The sequence below is a fragment of the Montipora foliosa genome, chromosome 2 (assembly GCF_036669935.1).
Source record: "Montipora foliosa isolate CH-2021 chromosome 2, ASM3666993v2, whole genome shotgun sequence".
NCBI classification, from domain to species: Eukaryota; Metazoa; Cnidaria; class Anthozoa; order Scleractinia; family Acroporidae; genus Montipora; species Montipora foliosa.
In genome coordinates, this window is record NC_090870.1 from 2,490,184 (window position 1) to 2,510,685 (window position 20,502).

Consider the following 20,502-nt stretch of genomic DNA (forward strand, 5'->3'; position numbering starts at 1 on the left):
GTTGCCAAAATTTGTTGAAGAAGTTTGGAAGGAGAATTATGGATAAAAGTTATCCGCCCAGATGTTTTGTAATGGCTGAAATTAAATTACTAGTCACAAGTCACACGCAGTGTCTTTATATCTGATAAAACACTGCATACTGATAAGGAGGATCTTAACAACTGCATGTGGTGTATTTTCAACCATTTGATAGCTCAGTGGGCTGATGAATTTTTGAGTGGTTATTTGAAACTTTGAGAGATTCAACTTGGCACACAGTGATATATATATATATATATATATATATATATATATAATGAATGTGTAAGTTTGAGCGGGGAAATAACAACAACGAACTGCCCCATTTACCTTTGGATCACCAACCTATTCCCTTCAGAAGGCGATTCACAGTGATTTCTGACAAGTATTAATTAGTAGTGTAGGATGGGAACAGAAATCGATACAACAAAGGAAATGAGTGAAAATGTGTTCAGCCGGGAATCGAACCCGGGTCTCCTGGTTACCGGTCAGATGCCTTACCACTCGGCCACTGAACCAACCCCGCCATTCAGCCGAATTGGAAGGACCTTTAAATGGCAAGCTCTGAGGAGAATCGCACATTTTCTGCAGTGAGGATCGCGTCACTATGCTCAAGTTGATCAGCGATTCACAGTAAATTTCCCCCTATATATGAAATGAATGTGTAAGTTTGAGCGGGGAAATAACAACTAACTGCCCCATTTACCTTTGGATCACCAACCTATTCCCTTCAGAAGGCGATTCACAGTGATTTCTGACAAGTATTAATTAGTAGTGTAGGATGGGAACAGAAATCGATACAACAAAGGAAATGAGTGAAAATGTGTTCAGCCGGGAATCGAACCCGGGTCTCCTGGTTACCGGTCAGATGCCTTACCACTCGGCCACTGAACCAACCCCGCCATTCAGCCGAATTGGAAGGACCTTTAAATGCGAGAAACGCACAAAATGTGCGATTCTCCTCAGAGCTTGCCATTTAAAGGTCCTTCCAATTCGGCTGAATGGCGGGGTTGGTTCAGTGGCCGAGTGGTAAGGCATCTGACCGGTAACCAGGAGACCCGGGTTCAATTCCCGGCTGAACACATTTTCACTCATTTCCTTTGTTGTATCGATTTCTGTTCCCATCCTACACTACTAATTATATATATATATATATATATGGAAGAAAAAGACAAATAAACTACAAGTTCATCCCTACAGGCCTGTTTCGTGGTCACCCACTCATCAGGGGATTTAATATATATATATATATATATATATATATATATATATATATAAGCAGTGTACAGTTGGTTGACCTAATGATGAACTCCCAGTAAGAGGATCCACAGGATACAATGTCTCGACGCGAATTTGTAGATATATACATATATATATATACATAAAAAGAGGGACAATGTGGGTTTTGCGACAAAATATTTACTTAAGTTTGGTGAGGATACTGTGACATGCAAAAGGGACATTGATTTATCAGTTTGAAACCATCTGCCATTGATTGGAAGTTGACAAAGTGCTGTAAGTTATCTTAGTCGTAATAATAATAATAATAATAACAACAACAACAACAACATTATAATAATATGAAACTTAGCTGGGCCAATTACATGAGCAGGGCTAGCTAGTTTAGCTGAGATCCCGGCACTTCTGAGAAAAACACCAAAAATCAAGTTTGCGATTACACAAGTCCGGTTAGCTGGGATCCTGGGCTCGTAATTTTCTGTGTAATCGCGTTCACCAGAACAGCGATTTCAAACTACTTTACTCCACTTTAGAGCAAAATGGCCCACAGAATAGTCGTTTTTTTATGTTTAAATAAAGGATGTATACAATAGCAAAACCTTAAGGCTTCTTTAAATTGTAGAATGGTGAATTTTAATAACAATTTGGCAAGACAAACGTCTCTCCACTTCTGCTTGTTACCTTTTTCACACGACATGTTCTAAATTTGGCCCAAGGCAGGCTAGCTGACATCACGTACCGGGCTGAAACTCGACCATCCCAGCTGACAGGGCTGGGGCCCATTTCTCGAAAGTTCTGAAACATTTCCGGGTGTCACAATTCCCTTTTTATCTCAAGAACGGAGAGGATTTTAGTCATCAAACTTCAGTTTTTCTTTTTGTTACCTTGAAAACACGTTGAAAGATCGGCTTTCCAAAAGAAGTGGTTGACAGTTTCACAAATGGCTTTGCAGGCCTGAAAAGTTTTCTGAACTTTCCAGAAATGGGCCCCTGGCCCGGCTCATGTAATCGCCCCTTATATAGTGCCAAAATCCATAGTTCAATGGTACTTTATACAGATCTCCTCTGCTAAAAAAATTACAGTAAGAAAAGGAAAGGAACTTTATTTATTAAGAGTCTAGTCGCTCTAGCACTGGGGACACTGTATTTACTGAAATCAACAATTTATGCAAATTAAGTCAAATGTTGGTTTTTGGGGAGAGGGGAAAACCAGAGTTCCCAGAGAAAAACCTCTCTTTGCAGAGTAGAGAACCAACGAAATTCAACCCACATGACGCCGAGTCTGGGAATCGAACCCACGCCACATTGGTGGGAAGCAAGTGCTCTCACCACTGTGCCATCCCTGCACCCCTAAAAAAGTCTTAAGTTTTTTCTTAAAAATTTCAGTCCTTCTAAGCTCTCAACTTATGAGGGAGAGTGTTTCAAAGTGTTGGGCCTTGTAGACTGAAAGCATGGTCTGTCTCCTCTTGTTCTGGAGTAAGGGACATCCAAGAACTTTCTAGAACCAGAATGCAGCTCTTGGTTGGGCTTGTATAACACAATGACTTCACACAGATATGATGGTGCCATATTATGCAGATGCTTGAAAACCATAAGTAGGTAACCAATGCAGTTGTGGTAGGACAAGTGGGATGTGATCATACTTCCTATAAATGGGCTGTTGGTAATGACATTGAGTTTACATTTTACTTTCCTTTAGTGCTTTTTTTTTTTTATCAAAGAACTCAGTGTTGCATAACAAAATGTTCTTTTAACCCATTGACTCCCGAACCACCCACCTGCCCCTCCCCCCCATTGAAGAGTAAAATCGTCTGTTGTAAGACAAACTAAAATCCTTTACTTTAAACTCCTAGGAGTCTATGGGTTAAAGCAACCAAAAACCTGTACTACAATCAACATTGTTCTTCTCACAGTTGTTGACATTGTCTCCTTTGGCTATCAACTCTACAATTAATCCTGCGTCATCCTCGGAGACCCAGGGGCAGTTAGTGGGGGCGGGAAAAAGTCTAAATGGGCGAGGAAAAAAATCCGGCGAAGAAAAGTCAAAAACGAAAATCCTATTTTCGTTCTTGACTTTTCTTCGCCCGATTTTTTTCCTCGCCCGTTTAGACTTTTTCCCGCCCCCACTAACTGCCCGTGTCTCCGAGGATGATCCTGTGTAGACAGTGCATACGTAACAGCAGTGCACACCAGGTGTAGAGAGGTAACAATGCAACAGCAGCCAGATTTTAGAAGTCCATTCAAATTTTAATTGTTTTTGTAAATGTCAACTTTTTAACAAAAGAAGAGGCAAGAAATCTATGCACACACCATCCATGCTGTCATTAATTTTCTACAACAATAATTTTATACACTTCATACAATTGTTAAAACTTATTTTACATTAAAAAAGAATTTACTTTGTCTTAAAATCATCTAAATAGCTACATTTCTTAAATTTTCAAAAGAAAAATGCTCTGGTGCAGTCTTGTATTGGTTTTCTGCCCAAAGAATTTATCACTCATGTTTCCTTTTGCATGCACTCCAGCCCACCAGTTAAAGAAAGGGGCGAAACAAAAACTTGGCAGCCATGAAATTACAGATGTGTCAGACAAGAGAAGCAGGATGATCTGCGGTTGCACAAGTACAAAATGAGGATTATGACAACTTTCATGCAATATTTACAGTTCAACGTTCCTCATACCTATTTAATAAGAAAAGTCAAACCAAAGAGAAGGGGTTTGTTGCCTGTATGTGTATGGCAAGTGCAACAGAAGATGTGGAGAATTCTAAATCTCTTGCCAAAATTTCACTGCTTTACAGTTTACGTGGATTTCCTTGAAACAAATACGAATATTCAGAGAAGGTTTTATTGGTACAAATGACTGGATAGATGACCACTAAGTGAAGTGACTTCATTGGAAAACAGGCAATCGAGGGTACTCTCGTGGCGAAGTGAATGGAAAATCAACCAGCTCAAATGATAGGAAGGTCAGACTTGTCCCTCTCTATTCTACAAAATACTTCTGGGTAACATCCATCTAAAAACACAAATCTGCACTGCACAGTAGCAGAAAATATGAAAAGATCAGTGCATCACAATCGATGATACAGTCCCAGTTCTGGTATCTTGTTACAGAATTGCAGGGCGCAGTATTCCTTTTCTTGATGATAAGGACAGGGCTATCTGTGTTATCATCCTTCCCTGGCACATCACAGCATTTCAAACATTAGAACATCACCTCGTAGAGGGTAGCTTTCTTGTCACCCGAACCTGTTACAATATATTTGTCGTCTGTTGAAATATCACAGCTCAGGACTGAAGATGATTCTTTAGACTAAATGAAAACAAAAGAAAAAACTTAATCAGAAAAATAATTAAGTAATTGACTGTTGCCCGCAGATGAGAAAACAACATGGGCAACACTGTGTCGCACTCTTCTTGAAGGAAGTTGTGGTTTTACCTACAAATGACGTGAAACAGTGAACTGCAGGAAACTCTTTCAGTAGCTGATGAAGGCACAAAGACTATCCTAAACATTGTTACCGGTAGTAACTGTAAGATTCATAATTGCACATTATTCAAAAGCTCACCTGGAAAATGCTAGCACCATAAGGTGTTCTCCATGCATTCAGCAAGTTATCTTTACCCGTCGTAATAAACCATTTGCCAGAGTATGCAAACTTGAGTGACAACACGCAACTTTCATGTAAGTGAAGTTGGTACTTGTCTGTCTTAGTTTGATGTAAAACTTCCACATTGCTGTTTTCCATTCTAAAGAAAAAACAAGAAAATGTTAAAACCCTAATGGAAAGAAACAATAAGATCAATAATAATATTATTATTGATCTTAAATTCACTTCTTGAGCATCCAAAAGCATGCATGATTTAATTTACAGTTTAACAACAGCATCACTAGATGGATGATGGATAAAGGGAAAGGAGCTTTATTAATATAAGTGTCTAGTCGTTCTAGCACTGGAGCACTAATTGGGGACACTGTAAACTGAAATTAACAATCAACACAAATCAGGGATGTGTCTGGGGGCTTCCTCTGGCCAGGCAGCCAGTACTTGACCACGTAACATATCCTTGCAACCCAGAAATGAGCCTCCATGCCAGACAACTACGCACCCATTGCAATGACAGGCAGTGGCACTAGGGTAGGGGGAGGTAAGAAAAACTGAACACAATGGCACAAAGATGGCAGATGTGCTCTCCACTGACTATTGCCATGTGACTGAGGAACTGTGTGAGCATGTGCCTGCACTGTGAAACTGCTGACCACTTTATCTCAACAGCCAGTCAAAATTAGCCCATGACATGTAATTATCAAACATCAGTGGTAAAAATTAGCCTATGAAATGTAATTATCAAACATCAGTGGTAAAAATTAGTTTTTGTAGTTGATTTGTTTGCTTTCATGTCCCACACTTAATTTTGTCTTCTAGCCACACAGTAAATCATCACTGGTTTGCAGTAATCTGCATCACAAAATCCTTTGAACATACCCAACAGCCAACCAGTCCCCTGATGGACAATATCCTAGGGAGAAGATTTGTGATGTGAAATCATGCTGCTGAAGTTGCCTTCCTTCTCTAAGATCCCAAGATCTAACTGTGTTGTCTAGACCACCTAAACCAATGTAAAATGGAGGTACTGGTATTGACATTCAAACCATTTTCAATTGTTTCCAAGCTACTGCTAGTTATGACTTACATTCAAGCTTTAATCATACTAATGCTCCAAGTACCGTAAACACCTGCAGATAAGCAGCAACCTGAATTTAGCCTCTCAAATTTTGGAAAAAAGGTTTTTTGAAAAAGATCAAAAGAAATCTAAAGTGGAGTCTTCAGAAATCTTCTTCATCCACTGTTCCTGCCATGCAACATGGCTGCCATGCAAAACCTCTATAGCCCTATAAGTACCGCCAAACATCTAGCAGAAGCAACTTCATCATATTCTTCATAGCTTACCGATGACAATTTCAAAATAAGTTCTGTTTTGTAGAAAAAACGTTTTATTTTTATAATAAAGTTTTGATATAACATGCACTCTGATTGAATAAAATGGCATGCTTTATAAAAGTACAGAACCACGGCTGATGCCACTTGTAAAATTTGAAAAATAAAGTTTTTCAAAGAGTTTTGTTTTTACAAAACAAATAAAGAAGCCTCACCTGTGACCTGCTCTGTTGTAAAGCACTTAGGAAATAAGGAAAACACTCCATTAAGTCTCGTTTTTTCCCCTGCACTTCTTTTGTGCTCTATCTGCTTCCCAAGTGCTTTACACCAGAAAAGATCACAGGCAAGGCTTCCTTTTGTTTATTATTAACCCATATTCCAAAATGCTACCAAAATTGCTTATGTATAAAATTCTCATCCCTACCTGTCCATAATTTAGTACCATCTGGTGAAATGTCAATACAACTTGCACCATCTGTATGACCTTGGAATTGTCTTACTAATGTTTGATTATGCAAGTCCCATACTGCAATATTTCCATCACTGCAACAACTAAAGCATACTTTTGAGTCTGGGCTAATTGCCAGCGCATAACAAGCTGGTGCATTTGAAGTAAGTTCATTCTTTATTCTTGGCTGTGATGATGCAAGATCCCATATTGTAAGAGTGCTAGCTTCACCACCAACTATAAGTGTTCTTCCATCTGGTAGGAGACGGCAAGATCGAATGTAATTATCTCTCTGCAAAATAAAAAAAATATCAAGCACGCTATTTCAAATGGAGAAGGTACTTGCGAATAAACTGTAGACGAGCAGTTTGAAAAGGTCTCATCCACAAGCACAATACACATAAACCATCTCACAGTCAGTTGTCGAAAAACTGGTATACTTCCCTTCATGCCTGGTGCTTTTTAATGAGTTAGGATGTATAGTACCGCTCAAAGACACGCAAACCATCAAACCCACCCTTTATATTCTGCTTAATTTCAAGCTACAATTCTATCTGCAAAACATGCAGGATTTTTTTGAAAAATGGCTATGGGTGACTTATGTCCTAACAAAATTTAATATGAAGCCTCCCCAACGATAACACCAGGAGGAACCTGTCTGTCAACAGTTTAACACAGAGATAACAATGACGTTCTTCATTTGCATTTCAGTCGATATGGGAAAGGGTAATCATATGCCAAGAATGGACTAATTAATTTTTCTAAAATTTCCTCAGGGACTTGTTAAAAAACCAACAACAATAATACTTACTAGGAAAAAAAACCCTAAGGTAAAAGGTCCTGTCTAAAGGATGGAATCTTATTTCAAGGGAAGAAAAACTAATTGAAATAAAAGTTTGAAGATTCTATGCATAACTGAGTTTTGAAAAATGGGTCCAGGTTCCTAAATCTCAAATTTTCTTACAAGAATTGTGTAGACTTACCAAACATTCCAGTGTCGATATTGGGTTTTTTCCACTGCTTTGGCCAATATCCCACACCTTGACACAACCCTGTATACAAACAGTGCACACTATTGATTAGCTTGGGTAAAATCAATAACCTTCATTTCACCTCTGTGTGAAATTACTCATAATTTCATGGATCCACATTAAGAATATCATGATTACCTTTCCCCCAGTATAGACATGTCTTGTGGGATGGCTTATTGTCACTGCACAGACAACTTCTCCATGATTGAGTTGATTGATTTGTCTTGCATGCCGTGGAATGTGTGAACCAAGAAGAGCATCTGGTGGAAATGGCACCGGTTGCATTTGACCATCACCACTGACATAGAAAGAATATGCAGGTTTGCCACCAGGGGGACCTGCAGGAAGACTGGGACCTAATGGTGACATGCCCACTCTTGTTGCTGGACTGCCATGTTCATATCCAACCTTAAAATGCCACAAAAATCAAAATTAACTATTTGTTTATGCTAACAACAAGGTTAAGAGAAAACCTTCACCACATCATTCAATTATTCAACATTTTTCCTTTTGAAACTTTTTCAACATTTTAGTCCCAGCAATGTCACAGTTTAATACCCTTTTTCCCATGATTTTTCTTAAGTACAATTTATAGGAGTCCCTGAAGGTTTGATACCTGTTACAACCATTTGAGTTCGTTTTGCAAGAATAAATTAACCATTATCAACAAAACCAGACTTACCACTGATCTTCCATAACCAATACCACCAGCAGACATGCTGACAGCCATAACTGATGGTGAAAAAGAGGTTGGACTTGATAACTCACTGGAAAGTAATAATACTTAATGATCAGTTATCATGTTAACCCTTTTACACCCAGTGACCACTCATAGATTTTATTTTGTCTACCGTCAGACCATTTTACTTGTCAATGAGGGCTCCCTCAAACCTTAAAAGGTTTAACCTCAGACCTCAACCCATTGACCCCTGGGAGTGAGACTTAACATAATTATTTTACTCTATTTAACATCAGATGATTTTACTCATCAACTGGGGGTGTCCTAGGGCATTTGAGGTGTCATTGAGTTAACCCATTGACATCTAATCCGGCCATAACCAGCCCCACGAGACAACCCATGAATTACCCAAACCAGCCATAAACAGCCGTAAATATGGCATCTTGCTTTTACGCTTCTACTCCCTCCCCATTAGTAAATCTGTATGTTTTGTTGTTATGGAGATTTAGTAGGATAATTGACCAATCGTTTGTTGTCCCGTGAGCAGACTTTGACAGCTGATAAGAGACTCCACGAGGTCTGGCTTTTTATCCTTTTGATCCGGCGATCAAATTACACAAAAACAACACCTAATACGTCAGGTAACGCATCAAACAATGGGGATACCCCTGCCTTTTTTTAAGGATTCGGAGGATAAAGAGAGCTTTTATGGTTTTCCTGTAAGAAGAGGGGAGACTAGTGATAGCAAGTTTGATATAGGTGGCTTTAAAAGTGGTGAAGAAAACTGTGGCAACAAAGGCAAGAACCATGACACCGATGCTGAAGAAGAAGCTTGCTGGAAATGACCCACTCAATAATATTCAAGTACCAGATTTTGTGGAAGCCACTAGCCTTTACTTTGTTTTAGATAATCCCAATGAATCAGATATTTTTCTTATTTTTCATAGGCGATGATCTATGGGAATTAAGGGTAACTGAAATGTGGGTATACCGTAAACGTCCATGTATTTTCTCAAAAGTCAAATCAAAAATCGAGGGTGCGGCTTATCTACGGAAACACCTGAGGTTGGAGTTTTTTAAGGTTAAATTAATATTCATAAAAAAAAACTCCTTCTCAAGATGTCAGTGAATAAACATAATAACAAACTGAAAGCATGTTGTTGTTGATCATTGCCTTTTTCATGAGCGGTGGGTCCTAAAGGAGCCGTTTCTATCTTGAAGCATTCACAATTAACTCAAACAACTGAATACCATCCTACAAGCAATCTCCATTCCTCCACAAAACTGTTTGCTATGGTCACTTTGACACATATTTTTCGCCACGTGCGAGAAAATACCAAGACATTCACGAGTTCTCGCGAGGTAAATGGCCGACCGTTTCCTTGTAATGCCCAGACTCCTCTCCATATTTCAAAGCTACTAAGCACTCGTGCGTATCATTTCAATCGCCTTCGAATATTCAACTTCATGGAGCTGCTTGAAGAAAATATCGCATGGAGAGAGCATCTTGACTTTTTGTTACAGTAAACTCACAACACAAAGGTATGACAAGTGAAATGTCGCTATGGAAAGACTTGATTGATATGAAAGCTCATAACAACCACCGTGTCAGTGTTTTGAAACCGTAGTTGCTTGTCCTTGTTTGTTTACTAACAGAACTTCATTGGAACTTCAAAGTTTGTTGTCTCCATTTTTTTTTTTTCGAAATTTGAGCTTCCAAATTGGGGGTTGCGGCTTATACATGGACATTTACAGTACCTGTCAAAAGCTCTTGAATACCCCCAAGCGCATTGCCCATTTTCATGAAGTAAGCTGTGTGGAATTAAAGGCCTTCATCGCTATTAACGTTATCATGGGCATTGATAAGCTCCCAAATTTAGCTTTATATTGGTCAACCAATGAATTTTTTACTGTGAATAACAATTCTTTTTTGTCCTGAAATAAACTGAAAAGTTGAAGGAATTTTTGCCTTCAACATACCTCAGAAGAACAGTATCTTCAACAAATTATGTCAAATCAATTGTGCGTTTATATTCTGAAAATGCGTGAATACCTCCAGCGATTTTCTCTGCTGTTTTTCTTGTGTTGTTGCAAGTTGTCTTTCAGTGAAACTATTTGAAGTGCTCAGAGCACTTTTCTACACAATCTGACTGTTTTTTTGTTTCACGAAACATGATAGTTACCAAATAACTCAATTAATTTTGCGGTTTTGTGTATTTCGAAAAGAAGAAAACTTGTACTGGTGAAAATTTGTTTCAGCAGCGAAGTTTGGTGTATAATTTTTGCGCTTATACCTGCAAGAAAACAAGGCCATTGGCACAAATTTCAAACAATTTCTATCCATTGAGTGATTAGACTTAACTGTAAACTGCACAAGGCATATTTTGAGGCATTTTGTTAGTTAGAGATAAACAACTTCCTTGACAGCTTAATGCGCACTGCTTCAAAAACCCTACCTCTACATTTTAAGTTGAGTCTCAGGACGTGTTTTCAGTCACTTTTTCTAATTATTTTTGCATCATCTGGAAATTCACTGTTTCTTCTTCCATTGAACTTAATTCCAAAACTCAATCTCTTTATTTTTAGTTTTCACATATCACACTAATTAACATACGTCATACCAGGTAATCAATATCAACAAAGTCAACGGGTTAATAGGTTTAGTTTTCATTGTGGTGCTAAATCAATGGTCGTTTGAAGCACAGAAATTGCTTGGATGTGCAAGCTGAAATACAGACCTTAACCCTTTGACATCCAAACCGGCCTAAACCGGCTAACGCCAGACGATTTTACTCGTCAATGGGGAACCCCTGGGAGTCAATGGGTTAAGGCTAACAAAGCAGGGCAAAAGGATCATGCTTAAGACCAGTTGTCTAATCTTCATATGGCGGTCTATTCACTTTTATCAACTTAGTTTATTGACACAACCAAATTTATGTGGTTGTATTATTACCTGCCAATATTGTGTGGATTGACGAAGGGATATGGTCCTCCTGGCACTGGCATGGCTGGTCTAACAGGGGGTGCTGCTGTGATGGTCATTAAAAAGAAATGTGAATAAAAGACTTCAATTTACAGCAATTTTCAAAACCGGTATTTCATTAAATGCATAACTAACTGCTGCAAATATTGGATATTGGAAAACTTTTAATAGCTATGCTAAACTACAAAATCAATCAATCAATCTATTTTATTTTAATTCACACAAAAATTTTGATATACAGGAAATTAGGAGACAAATTAGGACAGATTACAAAGAAAAAAGAAAAGGATAGTAATTAGATGTAATAAAAATACACTGTGACTCGTGACTCACCCACTGGTGTTTTAACCGTTGGTGAAGATCTTGATGGACTTTTCCTTCCTGACGAGGAACTTTCTGATGATGCCAGGGCAGGCTTGCTTTCCGACTACAAGGTATTCAACAAAAAAATTCCTTTTATTTCACCTAGCCTGCACACAAATACAGCCTGTGTCAAATTTGCACTAATTAATCAAGCATACTGTTGTTGCAGAAGCTGGATTTACACTTCAAGCAAACATTTTGCACACTGACAGGGTGTGCAGGCACACAAGGAAATAGAAATCCTACCAACTGGACGGATAACTTGCACCTTGAATGACTAAAAACTAACCACATACTTTGGGATGTTTTGATGAAGGTGTTGATGATGAAGACAATGAGTTTGGAGGTGACCCAGAGTCTTTTCGAGTTTTCTTCTCATTCAAAGGGGGAGAGTCTGGACCATTCTCAATTCTAGGAGGTGAATTTGCATCCTACCAGGAAAACAAAATAAAAATGTTTTACCTAAAATGGCAAACAAATGATGACAACCCAACAAGCTTTAAGGGTCAACACCATGCAGCTCTTCATAATATTTTAAGAGAAAAAGAAAAATAATACATTTTATGTAAAAAAGAGAAAAAACTGTGAGTTTTTGAAACAGTGAATACAAGGGCTGAATGGGTATAGTTCCTCCATGGTATTCTATGTCTTCTATTAATATTATCAAAAGACCCGTGACCCACTGACTGAAAAATTTTATTGTCCCATGGGCCAGTGGTTGGGGAAATGGATTTGCTGTGGTTGTGCCAGGTTCATATCCCACTGTGGCCACTGGCCAGACTCTTCTTTGCTGGTCGTGGATTCCACACTACCACAGTTTTATAAATTATCAATGCACAAATATATCAAGGAATTAAGGTAATGCCAAATAAATTTATAAATAGATGCAATAGAAGAAATACATATCAAACCCTAAAGAGAGAAAGCTGGATACAATCCACAGGATTCTTAATCATGTTTTCTTAGGTATGATTGATTTTTTTCAGCTTGAATTGGTGTGCCAGTTCATTTCCGCTAATAGCATTTATGTGGTCTTCAGGTAGCCACAACTAATCTACTTTTTTTTCCTCCCAAACTTTTTCAAAATCAAGTCTTTGAATTTAACAGTAATTTATTTTAAGTTGTGACAAGTGTCTGCCTGACATTAGCCTCTTGACAACACCAGTCATGTGCTTAATGCGCAATGGTTGAAAGCTTTATACATAATGTGACTGTGCCAACTTTTAAAGACCCACCTCATTTGAAACATCTACTACCAGGTCACCATCACTTTTTTCACCATCACTTTCCTGCATGAGAAAATTGTGACAGAAATTTAGCATTTTTTTTTTATCATGCAGATAAAGATAATTTGCTAATCTAGAAAGGTCTAACTCACCCCCGAATCTTTGTCATCTCTCTTTCGTTTGCTGTTGCTCTTTGTTCCTATAAAAATTAATATTTTTGTTCCTGTTTAACAATTTCAGAAAAAATTCAAAGCCATCATGTTTCATTTGACATTTGTTCGCTGGTGAACAATAAAAGCCATGCTATCAAAATAGTACTTGTAATCATCAGCTTCAAACTCACCATTGACATGCCTTTCTCTGTCGCGATCTCTTTCCCTTTCTCTGTCTCGGTCTTTCTCTCGATCGCGTTCCCTGTCTCTGGCCCGCTCCCTGTCAATGTCGCGATCCCTTTCCCTCTCTCTATCCACATGTCCATCATCACTCCCATGAGACGACAGGTCAGAGGCTCTGTATTTTTCTCTCATTGGCCCAAGTGGCGACAGTGAGTTCTGAATTAAAACAAGTAATATCCTTTTAAAGATAATGATTATCTCTTGGATACAATATAATAGACCAATAACAGATTATTAAGTGAGCCATGTTATACATCAGTATAATCACATAAGTGATTATTAAAAATTCTGTGCTGATTGGTTGCCGATGAGGTGATTATTACACGATTATCAACTAAGTGGTAAGTCGTTTTGTCCAGGTGACAGATGAAGAAATTACAGTGCGATGAGCCTTACCATGGCCACCTAACAAAGTTTACAACAAATTATCCGCCAATAAGGGTGTGCAAATTTCATTGACAGTTACGCCTCCTTGCAAAGTTCGTACGGTTGTAATTTGAACACTGTTGCATGGGTTGTTGAGTTGACGTATTTACACGTAGGTTGTCAAATGTGAAAGTTTGTTGGGTGGCCACAGTAAACATTATTCACCTCAGGCTTGGTGAACATCGGTGAATAAAAACCTCGCCTTTTTCTTGGTTTTTATTCAATGATATTCACCTCGCCTTAATGGTGCGTCTTCCAACTGATAATTTATTTTAATTATCATGCAAAACCTCACATTCTTAATACAAGGTACTAAAGGTTATGGAGCCTCAATTATTCCACCTTCAGTTTACTGAAGAAAAAAGTTGTATACAGTCTAGTCACGAAGCTCAGTTCAAAAAATTGTTGTGAACACTCTTTCTTCCTAAGAACCTTTTTTATACGTATGTTGAGGCAGCGATTAACCAAAATTTAAAAACAACAATAAGAACATACCCAAGGCAAGACTGATTTTGCTCATTTGTCATTTTTGTGAGTAGTATCAATGAAGTCAATTAAATAAATATAAAACTCTAGTCTAACAAGACAATTAACTTATATACTTAAGGATTTTTTTAATATTTACAAATTTAATGTGGTTGTCTTATTGCACAATACACTAGCGAACAACTCAGTTTGTAGGCAAAGTTAGTATACCACACAACTTTAATTAAGAACATGTTTAGAACGTTTTCAAGCCCCAAATTAGACCTTCTTATAAAAGAGAGTATGGTTTGAAAGAAAAAAAAAGTTATAACTTTTGTGTTCACCTATCTGGGATCCAGCGTTGTCAAACAGGAAAACTTGTTGCACAAATTTATGGGAAAGAAATAATTAGGGACTTACCATACCATCTAATGAAGACAGCAACATGAAAAAGAAAAAGGCAATAAAATTATCAGTTAACAACAAACTGGTGTTTTCACATTAATAATGTAACACTGGTATACACCAAATTATTTAGCTTTTTTCATTTCATATATAAAGAAAGATTTAAACCTTTGTCTTCTGATTTCATCATGGGTAAATGTGGAGGTTGAACAGATAGATTGCCCAAAGCGAGCAATCCTGAAGATGCCCCTGGGGGTAGTTGAGGGGGTGTGGCTCCAGGGTGTGGAAGTGGTATCGTTGGAGGATGCGCGTGTAGACCTTGGAGACCTTGATGAAGTTGCTGTTGCTGTTAATAAAGCAAAATCACTTTCTCAGATCTATACAGTGTAGGTACACGGTGTCAAACAAATCTCACAAACAATTTCAGGCAGATCTTAGTTCCCACTCACCCCTAAACCGGCCATACTTAGTATTTTACTTTTTCTAATGCCAGACGATTTTACTTGTCAATGGGGAACCCCAGGAGCCAATGGGTTAATTAACAAGCTATAATTTCTTTGAATACTATGGATATTGGAAGCTGCTATGCAGCTCTGTTAGGTTTAACATAACAGTCCAAATCTCTATTGATCCTGTTAAATTTGAAAGAACAACCACATTATTTTTCACTAAAATGTGATCTTAGCAGTGGAGCTTTCATGTAAAGCAATGGCGATACTCATAACATACACTTATGCCCAGAAATTCATAGTTTTAATTAGCTGCACACCCAATTTTGACATCTAACACGAAGTGTCCTTTTAAGTCTGAGCATTTGCTATCTACTTCTGCCAATTAGGTTTGGGTAAAGATTCGCATTATTTTTAGGTCAGGGTAAATGCAGCAGTTAATCCTTTCTTGAGCTGGATTTGGGGGACACCTTGTGACAATAATAATTGCCAGGCACAAGCGATCTTGAAGTAGGGGAAAAAAGTCAGGGGACATTTCGCTTATTGAAATCCATGTGCATCTAATTTGGTGCATTTCTGGACACATCTGATAACAGAAAGTAAGGGCCTGGAAGATAAGCTTTTGAATCTTGTCAAAAAGATTGCTTAACTCAAAACAATCTAAAATTCTTAACATCAAGTTTATGAAGTCTCGCTTGTTTGTTTTTTTTTTTCATGGCAAGAAGAAACCTACAATAGGATAGTTTGTGTGGCAAGCTAACACAAACTAGGTGATAACCGTTGGTGAGAATATTAAAAACAACATCAAGTAGGCCATGAGTTGTCAATAAAGATACAATTACAACCTACAAAAAAAAGCACTCTGTTTGTCAGAACGTTTTGCAGAAGGTGAGTGTATGTGCTTTGTGTTTATTGGGAAAATGTGGTTATCTTAACAGTGAACGTACATAGAAGATCACACCAAGCATGTGCCAATTTTTGATAACTGGCTTGATTTTCACAACTCAGTTACTCTAACTGACAAAAATATCTAACATTCCACTGTAATGAGCTCCAGCTGAAACCTTGTAATGCAATTAGAGTACTGGCTGACGTCACAAAAATGTCTCAATAACATTGACATTGAAGGTTTGTATAGATTATAGAGTGAAAAAAACCTATGAACATTGTATTAAAACGAAGACCCTTCTCTTTCACAACAACCACCTTGAGAATTAAATGCAAAAAGGAGGACAACAACAGCAATATTTATAAAATTATCTCGTACAATACAAGTTGTTACGTGGTAGAGATCTCGCCAACAAATCATGACATTTCAATTAACCTTATATTAGGGTGACATGGTAACCACGCTTGGGTTATCCATGACCTACTCGAGTAAGAAACTAGATGCCCTTAATTCCATACATGTGTTGCCTAAAAAGAGCAGCTTGTGTAAAAAAAAAAACATTAACAACTGTGTCACACTTATTTAAATTACAAGTGAGGCACACAAGTTGAAGCTTAACACCTTAAGTGTCTATTAAAGGACTTATAACCACCCATGGGTAAAGAAAACAAGATGATTGCAGCAAGTAACAATGAAGTAGATTAAGATTAACTTAATGCATAAAATCAAATTTAAAGGACCTCTCCCTTGGTCACACTTAAAACTGGGACACCATTCAATCTCATTTTCCCCAATCTGTTTCAACCTTAATAATAATAATAATAATAATAATAATTTGGACAGAAATAGATCGGGGAAAGTGTGATTGAATGGTATCCCAATTTTAAGTATGTGCCATAACAGGAACAGTGGAGCATATTTTGTATTAAGGAAGGGGGGGGGGGGGGGGGGGGGGCTAACAAGCAAGCACCGAAGATGCTAACTTGTAGGGGTTCTGGGGAAATTCTCTGCCAGAAAATTGTGATATCTTGAAGCTCGGGAATGCTACAGTCAGCATTCTCAACAAGATATCAAAAAATTAACATGGATCAACCATAAATTAAAATGACAGATGTTTTCACTTCTTATTTGATACTTGATACATTATTATATAACTTAACACATGTATCCCAGCCTTTTTTAATGTTTTATGGGTTTTTTAATTATTTTTAATTATTTCTTTTTTAATTTTAATTTTTTGCTTGAAATATAATTTAAATTGTACATTTGTTGTTGTTGTTGTTTTTTTTTCCCTAGCATTTCTTGGTTGTATGCACAACCCCACCAGAAATGCTGATTTTTCTTATCGTGTTGAAATAAAGTTCTAACGTAAAATTTGAAAAACTTAAAAACAGAACCTTCAAGTTATTAAGGTGATACTGAGGAAAGGGGAAAATAACAATTCTGTGAAGGAATGTTTAAATTTCATAATTATTTAAGAAGTAAAATATACCATTCATAGGGGATACTACGCTGAAAGGTTGTCTTTCTGGAAGTTTCTAAGTTCATTCTAGTGCCTGGCAAATAGCCTGACTTCTGGCTTTTTTTTCTTGGTGGTCTTATTCACTCAGAAGTCCTTCAAGCTAAATATGCTGGCAGAGATAGACCAAAACACCATGAACTCAGTGCCCCTGCTCTTCACAAACAGTGTGTGGGTTCTTTAATGTTCTACAGAGCTTAGGGACAACTCAAGTATTGTGAGACAGGACCTATGGTTGTTTATCGTCAGGACTTATCTAAGAAGACTTGTGAGTTTTACCATTTGCAGGTATCATTACAAGGGAAGCGCTTTCTGCTCAGTTATTTTAACAAACCCTGGTTGTTGGTTTGGTACGGGTTCAAACCTAGTGCAAAATCCCCTCCTCCCACACAGTAACCTGATTCTCAACAAACTGAGCCAACCCGTAGTCACTCAAAGAACATTTGCAGTATCAAAAGAAAACTAGAGCGTGATTTCATCTGATGCCACAATGATTTGCTCCACAGACAAGTGAACTCTTTTACCCCTGAATCAGAGGGTCAGATTCCAGTGACAGGTAAAATCGTCTGGCATTAGACATAGTAGAATCTTTTAGGCGAGAAAGGGTTAAAGAGAAACCAAATATCGCTTTCGGCAACACAACCACTTGAAATACTCCATTTCAACATTATGATACAGAGCATTTGAGAAGCTTACAGAGTGTTCTAGGAAGAAGTATCTATTTCTTAACTTGGCAAGCCACCAAGGAGCTCTGATTATGAAGCTGCAGAGGGCCTTAACTTAGGGCATTGAAACTCAACTTTTTCAGGTGACTGGGTCCAGTGCAATGAAATAAGGTGCAAACTGCAGGGTGATTCCAAACTTTATTCCCATTTTCTATAAACTACATGTCACATGTTTGTTGGGATGGTATATTATTGGTGACGAGATGACCGACAGCCTGTTTTTTTAAAGGTGTCACTTCAGCTAATGATGTTCAACAATTCTGCTTCCTAACTGTAACAATGTGAGACACCAGTAAAGAGAGAAAAGCTTTTTCAACATCTTTTAAGGTACACTTAGATAGAGTTGCAACTCTTGACAGTATTAGAAATTATCATTTTACACCTCCAAAGGACAATAATATTTTACGTAAGAAATCAACAAAAATTCATGTCAAACTCTTACCCCAATTATAGCATTTAATTCAGTCATGGTGACTTGCTTAGCTCTCTCTACAGCTGCTGCTACTTGCTGTTGATGCTTTCAGTGGAAAAAAAGAAAGAACATTATTTAACATGATAGTAACTGAAAGAACAAGATACTGGAATACCAAGAAAGGATAAGTTGTTTAAAAACAAAAGAATAAAGGCTGAACCTCAACAGTAAACTTTCAGACTGATTTAATCAGTCCAGGTCAACTATCTTCTTTCAAAGTTACAGAGACAATACTAAATGCAAACATCAACTTTGCAGTGAACAGACTAAAAAGTTACACACAATTCTGCATTCACTGTAAAACTTGACATGCATTTAGCCACGAAAAACATGTCTTGACAAACAAAATAAAATGTTACAATACCTACTTAATTGACCACTACCCATAGGGGCTTTTCAGGGCCAATCACAACAGAACAGAACATTCAACAACATCAACTGCTAAGAATCCCAACTGGCCGGAGGCAAGCTAGTTGGCTATTTACAAAATTAATGCCGCTGAGAAGCTGAACCAGGGACTACCAGGAACAAATTCAATCAGTGGTCAGAACGTGTCTCAATGTCCATGATGGTACATGTAAATCTTAGTTTAGACATCCATCAACAAACAATCATAACTGAATGCCACAACAATAGAGCATTTTCACATGGCAACAATGAAATGGCGAACATGTTTGGGAACTTAACATTATTTTTAGGCAAACAAATTCTTTTTGTGGTTAACAAAATATCAAAGCAGATCTCTTGATTGAAAATGCCCTAATAATGTCGAGACTTCAGCTATAAATGCCCACAACTTTGCATAATTCCTGTTTTTTCCTTGATAGCACTCTTCACATCAAAATGACAACTGAAAGTCTTCTCTAGTCATGCAAAAGCTAGTTATGTAAAAACAAACACTTAATCTTTTGTCAGCTTTTTAATCATATAAACTAGTAGTAATCTCTCATTATTGAAGTGCATCTGACAGTCCCTTTGCAAGCAAAGGAGAAGGGTAGAGGAAGAAACAATCTTATACAGTCAAAGTTTCTCGGAATAGGTTCAAAATAAGTTACTTGTTACTCACATCTTGGGAAAGAAAAGGAATGATCTGTGCGCAGATTGCATTTAGTCTTTTTGCAATTTCAGTCTGCAAAAGAAGAAGTTAACACTAAACTAAACTAGACTGGAGTATGGTATGACTTAATGAGAAGCCAGAACACTAATAAGTATTATTTACTTCATACTTTAGCACACACGTAGGGTTTGAAGTGTGCTACTTTTCTTAGTGTGTAAACGAAGCCATAGGTAAAGGGGCTATGTCACGTTATTTCAGGGTCTTTATGAGAAATCTTTAGTTATTCACGAGTTTAAGACTCCAAAATGGCAACGCGGAATTCCTTTCCTATTAAAAGTATCATTACATCACAAACAAGATAATTCTGAGCCAGGCCATTTGCCATAAACTTGAAAAATATCACACTGACTTTTTTCAAGATTAACCAAATGCAATCTATTTCAATCTCGTCAATTTGTGTCGATCCATGCTTCTCTTTCCTTTTGCTGTATTTCTGTTATGTTGTTCAGTTTAAGTGGTTATTGCAATGTTTCATTCAACTTTTTGGGCATTTTGGGTGTCATGAAACTGCATCATTTTGCGTGACACAGTCCCCAGCCCCTTTAAGGTCACCTCAACAATGAGTAACAACAAACAGTAAGGGACTATTCTATCAGAGGATATTGGTGGTGATGTTTTTCAAACAATCTGCAAGTTAAGGAGGACATCATTTCTGGTCACTTTTTCTTCCACATGGTCTGTTGTTAACCACTTACCACTTGTGCATAACC

General features: G+C 37.6%; 1 protein-coding gene and 2 non-coding genes across 3 annotated transcripts in view; all 3 read right to left on the reverse strand.

Annotated features, from left to right (window-relative positions):
* Window positions 1–464: 464 nt before the first annotated feature.
* On the reverse strand, window positions 465–536 carry Trnat-ggu (transfer RNA threonine (anticodon GGU)). Its single transcript has one exon. It is a non-coding gene; the product is annotated as a tRNA-Thr (tRNA).
* Window positions 537–840: 304 nt separating this feature from the next.
* Trnat-ggu (transfer RNA threonine (anticodon GGU)) lies at window positions 841–912 on the reverse strand. Its single transcript has one exon. It is a non-coding gene; the product is annotated as a tRNA-Thr (tRNA).
* A 2,570-nt stretch (window positions 913–3,482) lies between these two features.
* LOC137992038 (transducin-like enhancer protein 1) overlaps window positions 3,483–20,502 on the reverse strand; it is a 20,000-nt gene continuing 2,980 nt past the window's right edge. The window contains exons 5-21 of the mRNA XM_068837095.1: window positions 19,742–19,804; window positions 18,646–18,720; window positions 14,790–14,967; window positions 14,637–14,644; window positions 13,274–13,481; window positions 13,083–13,129; window positions 12,940–12,993; window positions 12,001–12,135; window positions 11,675–11,768; window positions 11,312–11,387; window positions 8,362–8,446; window positions 7,818–8,087; window positions 7,632–7,700; window positions 6,625–6,940; window positions 5,748–5,871; window positions 4,830–5,010; window positions 3,483–4,573 (exon numbers count right to left, since the gene is read on the reverse strand). Of these exons, the coding sequence (XP_068693196.1) occupies window positions 4,466–4,573; window positions 4,830–5,010; window positions 5,748–5,871; window positions 6,625–6,940; window positions 7,632–7,700; window positions 7,818–8,087; window positions 8,362–8,446; window positions 11,312–11,387; window positions 11,675–11,768; window positions 12,001–12,135; window positions 12,940–12,993; window positions 13,083–13,129; window positions 13,274–13,481; window positions 14,637–14,644; window positions 14,790–14,967; window positions 18,646–18,720; window positions 19,742–19,804 (2,091 nt within the window). The 3' untranslated portion in view covers window positions 3,483–4,465. The remainder of the gene's footprint in view (window positions 4,574–4,829; window positions 5,011–5,747; window positions 5,872–6,624; window positions 6,941–7,631; window positions 7,701–7,817; window positions 8,088–8,361; window positions 8,447–11,311; window positions 11,388–11,674; window positions 11,769–12,000; window positions 12,136–12,939; window positions 12,994–13,082; window positions 13,130–13,273; window positions 13,482–14,636; window positions 14,645–14,789; window positions 14,968–18,645; window positions 18,721–19,741; window positions 19,805–20,502) is intronic.